The sequence below is a fragment of the Ictalurus punctatus genome, chromosome 22 (assembly GCF_001660625.3).
Source record: "Ictalurus punctatus breed USDA103 chromosome 22, Coco_2.0, whole genome shotgun sequence".
NCBI lineage: Eukaryota > Metazoa > Chordata > Actinopteri > Siluriformes > Ictaluridae > Ictalurus > Ictalurus punctatus.
The window spans coordinates 15,005,308-15,017,728 of NC_030437.2; the positions used below are offsets into that span (position 1 = coordinate 15,005,308).

Sequence of the window (12,421 nt, forward strand, 5' to 3'; positions counted from 1 at the left end):
TGCTCATTGGTATTAATCGCATGGCTGCGCTTTAGTCTTTGGGAACATTCACACTGGCAGTTTTGTCCGAAACAGAGCATAGTTTGCATGAAAAAATTATAATGAGACCTTATTAATCACATATACATTACAGCACAGTGAAATTCTTTTCTTCACATACCCCAGCTTGTTAGGAAGTTGGGGTCAGAGTGCAGGTTCAGCCATGATACAGTGCCCCTGGAGCAGAGAGGGTTAAGGGCCTTGCTCAAGGGCCCAACAGTAACAGCTTGGCAGAGCTGGGGCTTGAACCCTGACCTTCCGATCAATAACCCAAAGCCTTACCCACAAAGCCACCACTGAAAGCGGTCATGCAGCCCAGGAAGCGCAAAGTGGTACCGAACCTGAAACTACCTGTAGGAGGCAATCTGAGTTCGGTTGTACTCGAACTGTTGCATGATTCCCGTGAATGTGAGCGCAATTCGTACTCAGGTCTGCACTTATCCAGGAAGTAGAGTAACCTGGCGCCTGTGTTTTAGCCGATGATGACATAGTTAGTTTCCACAACACATGTGTACCATGAGTGGCAGGGAAATGTTATGGGACACCCAAGAGGTGAGGTGCCTTATTCAGATATGGGGAGAAGAAAACATACAGGAGCAGTTAAACAAAACGAACAAGAATGCAGACGTAAGTGTTGTTCACGCTGCTGCACATAATATCACTGAGATAATTAAAAAATAAAATAAAATATGGTGAGTCACGTTGTGTTCTCCATGATAAGATGAACGCAAATGCACTGGGGTTCGATAAAATCAGGTGAGTTTGAAACCAGACCAGGTGGACACTGGGAACAATCTGGGAAGAATCTGAGAATAATCGCACTTCAGACAGAGGCAAACATGGCCAATGTGGAAAACCACCATAGATTTTATGTTTTTATTATTAAATCTCTTTGTGGGAAGTAATTTGAGTGCACAGATTGGTCAAACTGCACAAATTATTTGCATTCTGTAATAAAGCACATGGGAGATTTTTCAAAATCTTATTGAAATTAGTATTGAACAGAGGCAATGGTTTCTGTGACATACGATTTAAGAGCCAGTCATGTTCCAGTATGCAAATTCAGCCCGAGTTTCATCAGGAATAAAGGGGCGGGACATGCATGGTGTGCTTGCAGGTATATATAATTTGTATATTCAAGAAATCAGGATTTGGGTGAAAGTATGGCTGATTTTGTACCTTTTTTTCTGTCGTCTAAACAGATTTTCAACACAACATCGACCTCATGTTGGAGGTTTTTAAAAGAACTATATTATGCCTTTGTTTTATTAATCAGTATCAGCGCTAATTTATTATTTATCAGTGTAGTTCACTTTCAGTTTCAGTTTTTAGCAAATACATGAGAAAAATGCAAATGCTAAAATACTAGACAAATAACCACAGCCATCATTGCACATTCACCAAAACATAGACTTTAACCAGGTCTGGTATTTCCCAAAGACACATTTAGGTAACACAAAATCAGGAATATTTAGCTCATTATTTTATCACACAGCTCACGCCTTTATTGTGTTCTTGTAAAAAAAAAAAAGAATTAAATGTAGCAGGGTAAAAATGGGTAATTTGATCTAATAATTTGGTAAAAACGTGATCATAACATCATAGAAAAGGATTGTTTGGAGGGTTAATGGGTCTTGCACCTTGCTTGTTACAGAAGTCAACATCTAACCTTTTGTCTCTCTGGACGAACCTCAGTTTTTGTTCCATCAGTGGACCATGCTGTATTTTTCTTTAAACAATAATTGAGTAAAAAACAGCTCTTGACAATACATAAAAAGAAGAGTATATTTTTTGGCAACCTCTGTTGATTTCTCGTAATCAGAACTTTTGTGCCATGATACCTGATAAGTCGAGCTCTGTGATTGTGCATGAATTCGCTCAATTAGTGCCACCCCAGTTCCACAAAGTGTTTCTTCCCACAAGGTAGAAGTGAAAAAAAAAGAGGTTTGTCAATGTTTGACAGTCAAATTTGTACAAGCAGGCAATGTGCTGATCGATAAGAGATGTGTAATTTGCTGAGTCACTGACAGGAATGAGGGAATGATTGTGTTCTTTGTAGAAACAAGACCTGTTTTTTTTTGTTTGATGGTCACTGAACTGCTGTTTGTTGTTATCATTAGCTTGCAGTGTGTGTGTGTGTGTGTGTGTGTGTGTGTGTGTGTGTGTGTGTGTGTGTGCTGTGACTGGTTAAGATGTGCCTTTAAGTGGCTGTGTTCTTTATTGTAGTGATTACATTGTACATGCAATGTTTTATTTTTGTGCACTTGATGGTACTCAAGGCTTTCCGGGATTGCAGTGGATTCAGACCTACTTCAATCTGAGTGATAATACTGGCTTATGTGTAGTTTGCAGTGCTTCATACACATTCCAGACACAAAAATGTACATTCAGTTACTGGTCCATATTAACACATAATGTATACATGGCCTTCATAATACACAATAATCTAGCTAAAAGTTTTAGGCAAGCAGAACATTTTCAGAACATTCTAGTTGTAGGAATGTTTTGGCTTAAGAACATTCAATCTGGCAAGTTTTCTGTATTTTCTGTGTATTTTTTTTCTATATTTATTGATGATAAAAAAAAATCCTGCAGTATTGTTGCAACATATTAAGTTGCAAAACATTTTTGTTTAAATAGTACTGTTCAATGTTTGAATATCACCGTGAAGGAAATGAGTTATTACAGCATGTAAAAAAAAAAACAACATGCCTGTATGTGCTGTTATAACAAAAGGATTTTGTGATGCATCCTCACATGAAGTGGAGTTATTCCACTTTATTATTATTGCCACGAAATATTTTATTCCTCTTTATACCACAAGTTTCCAACTATTACATTAAAAAAAAAATTAAAGAACGACACATTTTCATCCGTTTATGCTTAATGATGTGGAACATTAGCAAAGCAACTTAAAAGGCATTCTCATGGTGGAAAACCTCCACCAACTATTACAAAGTGCTGACACTGGAGACTCCTTCCATAAATGCCATTGAACAAAATGTCACTATATGAACTACACACGGTGTTTTAATCTGTTTATGGTTAGGGTTAGGGTTAGGGTTACAAGTCTCTGTGTAACTCTGGAGTTTTAGTAGAAAATTACCATTGCAGATCGCAGAAATAAACACTAAATCAAGCAAACTTGGCAATATTTGGAGGAGCTTGCAATTTTTCACGATTTTCCGCAGATTTGGATCACGACAAAGCCATCGTCGATTCACGTGCATTAAATATAAAGCTAAAAGGTCCCATTTACCAAGAAACATCACTGCGAAAGACCGTGCAAAGCAATTTTGTGCAATTCAAGTAGTTTTCAGCAAAAAAAAAAAGCACACAAAAAAAAAACTCAGCAAAGTTGCATCTCAAATTTTGAAAAAAGCCGCAGCAAAATCAAGCATTTTTGGCCGCAACAATCCCAAAAAACTCTGCGTAATCCTGTACGGACTGGTAAGTTGTTATTATAAAAATGATAATGTCTTTATAATGAACTTTTGTATTAATATAACACCTTAGAGCTGACACTATTTACAGAGCTGCGTAACCTTCTGAGAACGTATCAAGTATTCTATTGAACGTTCTCATAACATTCTCTGTTAGTTGGGATCATGCAAAAAGGTATTCATATGCACTTAATCTACACACAAACACAATGCATGCTACAGTTAATAACCAGGTTGCAACCTTTAAAATCGGCAGTCAGCACACAGCCACTCAGAATACAGAAGTGAAAGAAAATGAGCCGATCAATAGGTAGCTGTCAGCAAGATACAGCTCAAGGACTCCTTTAATTAATGTAGCTCACTATTCCACAAGTGATTTCTACAGGACAGCATCAGAGGATAAGCGTCAAAGGTTGTCCATTTATAGGCATATCCCATTCATACAGATTCATAGTCAAAATACCAGGCGTACGGCTACAAATTGTACAGTACAGATAATCCAGTGGCTCTGTACAGAAGAATAGCTCAGGGGTGCTAAAGAAACAGCTCATGTTCTGGCACTGGCCCGATAAAGGCTCTAATGCAGCCCACAGAATGAATTTAGACTCCGTGTCGTACATTAAAATTGGTTTGTGAACCATAATTGAATTGAAGTTTTCAAGAAGGAGCTAGTGTCTATAAATCTATGGCCATAATCTTCTGTCAAAATGCGTTAATGATGATAATTCTTTGTTCGCACACTAAGCGTTTTTAAACTGTAATCATGGTTCTTTTCAAAATAACTAGTTTTCAAAGCATTGTGGGTAATCCCAACTTTTACGTTTTTCATGATGTTTCCTATTCATGATATACAGTGTCTCACTTAAATCCATATATACGGTATGTTTTTTTTGGAGTTGTTGATATGCTGTTGGTCTACTAAAGGATTATTGTTTTTGGTCGAGCCCACTTGACGTTGGACTATTAAAAACGTTCCTCAAAATGTGTCATTAACTGTTCATAGAGAGTGAGCATGGGGCAGTGTGATTCATGCCCCAGTGGAGTATGTCTTCACCTCAGTCTGTAGCGTGATGATGTATTGAATTTGATCCACTATGTACTGGATGTTGTAACACGCATGTGCTGAATGTTCTAATCCTAACCCTAACCCTAACCATGATGAATTACTTACAGACATACTGTCTCTGCTGAAGATCAGATCGATTCATAATTTTTCTGCCACTATCCTGTTGAAATACATTTGTGCAAGCGTGATTAAACATTCATGATGCTATCGAACCCTACTACGACGCATGCATGTTACAACATCCAGTACATTGTGGATTTAATCCAATACGTCATCAGGCTGGAGGATCTCTTGCCCCATTGGGCCTCTATTAGTGGTTGTTGCAGTCCCATTTTTGACCATTAGGTGTAATAATAACTTTATGGAGCTAAATAGGGTCCTGAGCACGTTGCCTCACGATTGCACAACATCTAGAAAGACGAGCAAATCAATCAGCTTATATCTGTTAAATAGTGACATTTTTCTAAATAACTATGTTCGTAAAAGATGTGATTGCTATTTCAATGCCATGTAAAATATTGGGAGTTGTGAACGAGGATTTGATGAAGATTAACATTTGTAGAACGGCTGATGTATATGGTGAGGTTCTGCCCAATCTGCCTCTTTGGATGAGCTGCCATTGGCTACAAGATTAAGAATTTACAGCTTAAAATTTTGTCCTAAATAAACATCTGCCAATAGAAAAGACAGTTACAAGCTTGTCTTTAACATTAATAGTTCAGTCCATTTTTTTTGTCTTTAGTTTATTTCCTTTCTCTTTCGTATTCTTTTGTACTCTTTTTGTATTGCTGTGCTGGCCCTAGCATCGTTAAAAGTGTTTGTACAGCGCTTGGTCTTGGCTTGGTCATTGTCACAGTATGGTACAGAGAAGTGTTTTGAAATTCTTGCCTGCAGTACTTGCACGTGTCACACGTGTTTTCTTTTTGATTGTGCTGCAGATGTGTCAAATGTAGTGAAGTGGCAGAGCGCTAACAGTGTGTCTAAAGGCCAGGAGAGAGTGCTGACGCTTTTCAGAGCTCAACAACTTTGACTGTCCAGAATAGTTAAAGGTGTTATTTTGTTGAAATGTCTGCCAGAGGGTGGTAAATTGCTGTGGTGTGTCTCTGTGGTCTTTGCAGTTCACGTCAAAATCTCAAGACAGTCCGCCTGTTTTTGCACCTGGGCTACTTTGTCAAAGTCATCTTATTGGAAAAAATAATGCAAATATAAACATGACAGAATACACTTAAAATATGCATAGACATATCTATATAAATGTACTCAACAGTGTAAGTTTAAATATTAAAAAAAAAAAAAAAAACTCTACTTTTGATATGAATCGTATTCATATCTGGGATTTATTTATTTATTTATTTATTATTTATTTATGCTACCTTTTTATTTTAACTTCCATTTTAGTTTCTTTTGAACAATATGTGCTTAGTTGATCTACTTTTAGTTTCTCCTCCAAGAATATTTTACAGGAAAAAAAAAGGATCAAATCTAGGGAGTGTAATGACAGTCTGGATTAGGAAGAAATCAGCCCTAGCTTCTTCTTCATATTATTCCATGTACTTTTACTCACAACCATTGGTGATGCTGCTGTGCTCCACTGTTCCCAACACGTATTACAACATGGATGCTAAAATTTCAGCTTTGCTTTCATGTATTTTCTGTCACACACACACCCCCCCACACACACAGAACCATACAAACTGAAATACACATCATCTGAATGTGTGTGTAAGTAAAGCTGTCTTTATTTCAAGACTACACGGTGGCAAACAATGAACATGTCAGACACACTCACACCGAGAGACTGAGTCATCTCTCTATTTTAAACACTCACACTCTGTTTCACAGTCACAGACAGGATCATTAGGGCGTATAATTAAAAACTCTTTCTTAAAATACCTACCTTTCTTGAGGAACATTCTATTTTTGAAATGTGTTAAAGATCGGAGCTTCTCATCACCTCTCATGCTTTCTAACAGTGGTGTAGAAAGAAGGAATTAATGGCACTAGCAGACTCATAGAAAAGCAGTTCTGTGTTATCGGAACCTGGTCCTGCGTATCTATCCACCAGCACTGAGTGGAAATGCATGAGGACATGAGGATGTCAACATCACTCTCGTTAAGAGTGTTCACACTGGAAGAAGTAATGAGCTCGGCTGCTGTGCACCACTGCAGTGTAGTGATTACTATTTCATTTTAGCCAAGCAGCATAGCAGTATTAGTTTCTGCTCCTGGCAGAGAATTATGCTTACGTCATACACACATCAGCCATAACCTTAAAACCACCTTAAAACCACGTGTTGCCTAATATATCCCACCCCTTGTCAGGTGCCATTGTATCGAGATAATCATTGTTATTCACGCCACCTGTCAGTGGTTTTAATGTTATGGCTGATCTGTGTACATTTCCTTTTTGAAAGAAGCAACATTAGAACATCATTTCAAGTTCGGAAACGTCTAGAAATAATGTTCATAATCGTACATTTGTTTTTTCATAATCAGAAAATAATAAGAAAGCTGAATTCTCAGATCTGAACAGTTAGGTGTTCATTAATTTCCTTTAACAGCAGGCCTGATAATAGTTACAGCTGTAGTTGAAATGAATCTTATATTGATGCTATTATATCTATTGAAAAAGCTATTTCCCAGGGACGTGGGATAATCTAAGAGCGATTAAAAACGTGTTGTTATTTTACAAAGAAAAATGTATATGTGTTGATATGGTGAAGATTTTTTTTTTTGTTAGGAGACATTTAGTTAACATTTGTGGAAGGAGTCTTCAGTTTCAGTGCTTTGGAACATTCAGTAGGTTTTTCCTCTGTAACATGACAAGCTGTGTGTGTGTTTTTTTTTTTGTCTTATTAACTTCTTAGTGGTTAGCATTGTTGCCTCGCATTTCTGTGGTTGGGGATCTCTGTGTGGAAAACTATATGTTGTACATATCCATGTAGCATGTAGACAGATGCTGTATTGATAAAGAAGACAGTAGAGAGGAAGACAGCAAAGAGACAGAGAGTGGGAGAGATACGCGAGAAATGAGAGAAAACAGAGCAGCTTGGCTTGTTTTTGATTAGGATCAGGACTCACAAGGGAAAAGTGTGTTTCTGCATTTGTTTGTGTATTATTTATTTACACCTGCCAGGCAGCCTTGAGAGAAAGCACTCATAAAATCAAGACATGTGATAAACTGAATGGGTTTGGACAGCACATACTCATCACTGTGCAGATCGATGGCTCTTAATAGCTTTTTCAGGACACTATATAAAAACAATAGCAAAAACAAAGCAAAACAAAACATAAAAAGCCTTCATGAATAAACACTGGCTAATTCCTTGGAGTTTTTTTTTTTTTTTGTGATTTGTATGAACAAGATGCTTTATATGACTGAAGTATTTTCTGTTATTTTCTGTTTTAATATTTTCTGTTGTTTTCTTACCTTTAAATGAGACTAAACAAAGACTGAATGCTCTTGGGAACCGATTTTCTCTCTTAAAACACAAAATACTGGGTGGAGATTATTGCAATGAACAATCAGTACCCGTTTACCAAGGTTAACTTTGTGATGTTTACCACCCATAAGGCTTGTCATATTTTTGGAAGCGATATTGATAGCTACCGAGACAGCATGCTTGGAAAGAGGTCTTTTTTTTTCTTCCAAAATCTATTTATTCACTTTCAACCATTTTGGAAATCTCTCATCAGTTTGCATTGCCAAAGCTTTTGGCAGGGCCTCAGTTCTTGGAATGTCAGTCAGACTTCTTCGCTGTGCTGTCTGTACAGGTCAGATCATGTTCGCATTGAGGTCAGAACCACATACAGTTGCTAAATGACCAGGATCTTCTTAATAAAATGTTACATTGACCCTAACCGTCACCCTAACCCATTAAACTATTCTCAACTCATAAAAAAAAAAAAAGAACATGAGTTTCTATTGGTTTGTATTGTAGAAGTGTCTACATGGATACCCTAAAGATTTCACCTCCTAAAAACAATTTAGTACCCAAAACCACTCAGTACTGTTTGCCGTTACTCTTCTACACCTGCACACTGTAATGGTTTATAATCTATAAACTATCCGATGTTACCCAGAAGACAATGGGCTCCATTTTGAGTCTGGGTCCTCACAAGGTTTCTTCTTCATGTCCTCTCAGGGAGTTTTTCCTTGTAACGGTCACCTCTGGGTTGCTTATTAGGGGTCTAATCTACGGTAATGCTTTACAATAACAGAGCATGAATAGTCATGCACTAATTAATGCTTACTTAAATATGTACTAATGATGAGTTAAGGCATGTACAAATCATGAAGAGCTGACCTCTACGACATGAGTCTTATGAATTTGACATGTGCAGCTATGTTCCTTATCAAATGTAGAAAGACGCACTAATAATAATCGCCAATAATTTCATCTCAACCCATTTTGCGTCAATCTCCATCCATTTCTCATCAAATCCCACTGTAGTACTGGTACGTGCTCTGGGTGGCTCGGACCTGGGGCACTGCTCCTTTGCCCACAAGGGTGAAATGAATACAGTGACATTTATTCATTTTGCAGATGCTATTATCTATTAACATTTAAAACCAGTGTTCTAAAAGAGTATTTTCCAAGTGTTGTAGTCTTAGATGGCACTGTGTTAATTAATACATTAACTAACAAACATATGGTCATTCATAAGACTCACGTCATAGTTAAGGTGACTCTTTATTAGTTTGTGATTAGTACATGCATATCTATATCTATATCTGTATTTGTGTAAAGTTGCTTTTACAAAAACAAACTTTGAATTGAATCGAGTGTATACATCTCCAGGCATCTGTACATATTCATCTTCTTAATAGATTACCCACTAAAGTCACTTCAATTGTTGCTACAGCTTCGTTTAATATGCCTGTAATAAAAATCCTAGCTGAGTACTTTTCCTAAGAAATCAAGTGTGAACTCAGATTTGATGCTGTTCTGTAACTTCAAACACTCGTCCTCCTGCATTTATCATTAAGTGACTGGACCACGTCTGAGTGAATCATCTTGAAACGTTCCTCTGCTTCTGTCTTCTCTCCGTGTGTGTTGGTGTTACTGTTCTATCTGTTCTCTCACCTCTCTGTCTCTTCAACCCTTTCATCCTCATCGAATCCTCTGCACTTCAGAAACTTCCGGAAGCACCTGCGGATGGTGGGCAGCAGGAGGATGAAGGCCCAATGTGAGTAATGCTTTTGCTGGGTGTGTGTGTGTGTGGTGGGTGTACATTTGTGTGTGTGTGTGTGTGTGTGTGCACGTGTGTGTGTGGATGCGGTAATCGCACCCATTTAACTTGTCTTCATGCGGATTACACGTTGCTCGAACCAAACTGTAATTCTGAAAATAAATCAAATGAATTTATTTTCCAACCTTAATGTTATGTTTATGCATCCCCCCCCCCCCCCCCCGACACCAGACTGACGGACCTATTTTCGTAATCATAACGCAACAAAGCATAAGGTGCAAGTGTATATGGGTGTGGCAGATAGATTATTTGTATTTTTACAAATTGTACCATTTACACACATGGTAATCCGGCGGTAAAGAGCAGCGTCATTGTTAAAAGGTGTGTTTAGGTGTGCTGAGATATCCAGTCACGTCATCTCCTCTCATTTCAGCTTCCAGGTCGTATTTGAATAATTATGAATTTTCTGGCTGATATAACTTACCGGGCATCTTGTGTGCAGAACAGGCTCGGTCGAATTCTCCAATCGGATCTCTCAGATTTGAGAATTCAAATCACAGGTTTATATTAATGTTAGTGTTTATAACATTTTAACGTTCTTGTTATAGTAACCGTTCTATAATTCCACATAAACAGATTGAACCATTTGTGTAATCGTGGATATGGTGAAGTTTTCTGTGAGGAGATGTTTATTCAGCATTTTTGGAAGGATTCTTCAGTTTCAGTGAGAAGTAAAGCAGTAGCTTGATGTTTTCTGGCATGGGAAATTCTTTAGGATTGATGACTGTGTTAAAATAAAAAGTCTAAAAAAAAAAAAAATACTGTTTCGCCTTGCGTTTGCGTTTCCTGTTAGTTTTTTTTTTTTAATCAAAACTCCTTGCACCAATTTGGGTTTGGAAATTACTAACCTGACAGAGGGTAAAAACTCTGCTGGTATTTCACTAAGCCACACTTGCACCTGCACGAAAATAGAGCTTTTTGTTGTTTAACAGTTCCTAAGTGTTTGGATGTAAATTCCAAGCAGCCATCTGAAAAGCTTGACAGCTTGATAGGAAGTCCTATCAGGGCGCATCACTCTCGCAGTTGTACCAACAACAGCGGGATCCTGCCAGATGAGTGTGATGTGTGTGTGGTTGTGAGTGTGTGTGTGTGTGTGTGTGTGTGCTGTGAATGGCAGTGTGTGATGCTGTCCTCCTCCGCTCCATTATTAGCATTCGCCGAACGCAAAGCGAAGAGCTTCAGCCGCTCCTGGAGTGACCCTACACCCATCAAGCCAGACTCGCTCCACGACTCCAGAGACAGTGAGTGTGCACACACTCACCTACACACACACCAGCAATAAAAAATTTAAATGTGCAGGAGCGTGTGTACACAAACACTTTCTGTTTTCATGCACAAACTCCTGTAGCAGGCCGTGTGTGTGTGTGTGTCACCTCGCTATCACAGCTCCTGTCTCTGTTACCACTTCTATGTGTATGTGTGTGTGTGTGTGTGTGTGTGTGTGTGTGTGTGCAAGAGAGAGAGAGAGTTTATGTGCATGTAATTTCATATGTCATCTACATACTCCATCTGTCTGTGTGTTCTATATTATATAGGACACGAGTGATCAATCTGGTGTTTATCTTCCTGAATTTTTCATAATTTTATTTTTTGCTTAAAGGTGCAGTTTGTAATGTTTAAAAGTTTTGAATTATACATATAATAATTGTGTAATATTATATTTTATAAAACATAAACTTGCCTTGCAATAAATTTGGCTAGTTTCTTCATTTCGGGGTTTGATTTACAATCTTGTACAAATTCCAGTTTTCTGGGCTGGAAATGAGCTCCTCCCCCATATATGTAGCATGCATAGTTTTAACAGAGCAATGGAGTTGTCTTATCATTGTTTTTGTCGTAATTGTTGTTATCTTCACAGGCAGCAAAAGGCTCCAGAAATTGCAAACTGCTACTTTAATCAGCAGAAAATCACAGACTACAGTTTCTTTTCTTTATTTCCAATCTATCTGTCTCTATCTGTGTCTGTCTGTGTCTCTGTGTCTCGCTTTCTCTGGTCCTCTGTCTCAGGTGGAGATCTGCAGACGTCCTCAGGCACTCTGGATGAGGGAGAGTATGATGATGTGGATTGGGAGGAGGAGAAAGAGCTGGAGCGGCTGGCCTGTGAAGGCGACGACTTCATTCCACCCAAAATCATTGTGAGCACATTGTCAAATCACACTCATTCACGCACACTCACATAATGTAGAGACATCTAACTTACTCAATCTAAGTGGGTCTACATGCACAAATTGGAGTCATACTGTACTTCAGCCATTTGACCCACAAGTATAGTTCAGCTTGACTCAACAAGTGTTTAAATTCTCTGTACTGGTGTCTAGAAGGTAAAATGAATGGCTTTTAAACGCCTTTAAAGCCAGCGCTTTAATTCAATAGACACTTAAATCATTCTGTAATACACCTTGTAGTGCAACTTGGACACATCTTCAGTGATGAACCCAGGGCTACAGGGTGTTTCAGGGCTTTGCTCATCAGACACCCTCTCCTGCGTGACCCGGAGGCTTGTGTCCAAGTAGCGTACTACACCATGGGTCCTCTCTCTGGAGCCACAGCCACCAAGAGGCCTTTAAATTTTTTTCAGCGGCCTCCAGGATGTTTTTCGTGGCTTTTGTGCTCTGCACCC

General features: G+C 38.4%; 1 protein-coding gene across 1 annotated transcript in view; it reads left to right on the forward strand.

Annotated features, from left to right (window-relative positions):
• nsmfb (NMDA receptor synaptonuclear signaling and neuronal migration factor b) overlaps positions 1 to 12,421 on the forward strand; it is a 49,937-nt gene that overhangs the window by 21,001 nt on the left and 16,515 nt on the right. Inside the window, exons 6-8 of the mRNA XM_017451272.3 lie at positions 9,686 to 9,738; positions 10,953 to 11,042; positions 11,809 to 11,936. Of these exons, the coding sequence (XP_017306761.1) occupies positions 9,686 to 9,738; positions 10,953 to 11,042; positions 11,809 to 11,936 (271 nt within the window). The remainder of the gene's footprint in view (positions 1 to 9,685; positions 9,739 to 10,952; positions 11,043 to 11,808; positions 11,937 to 12,421) is intronic.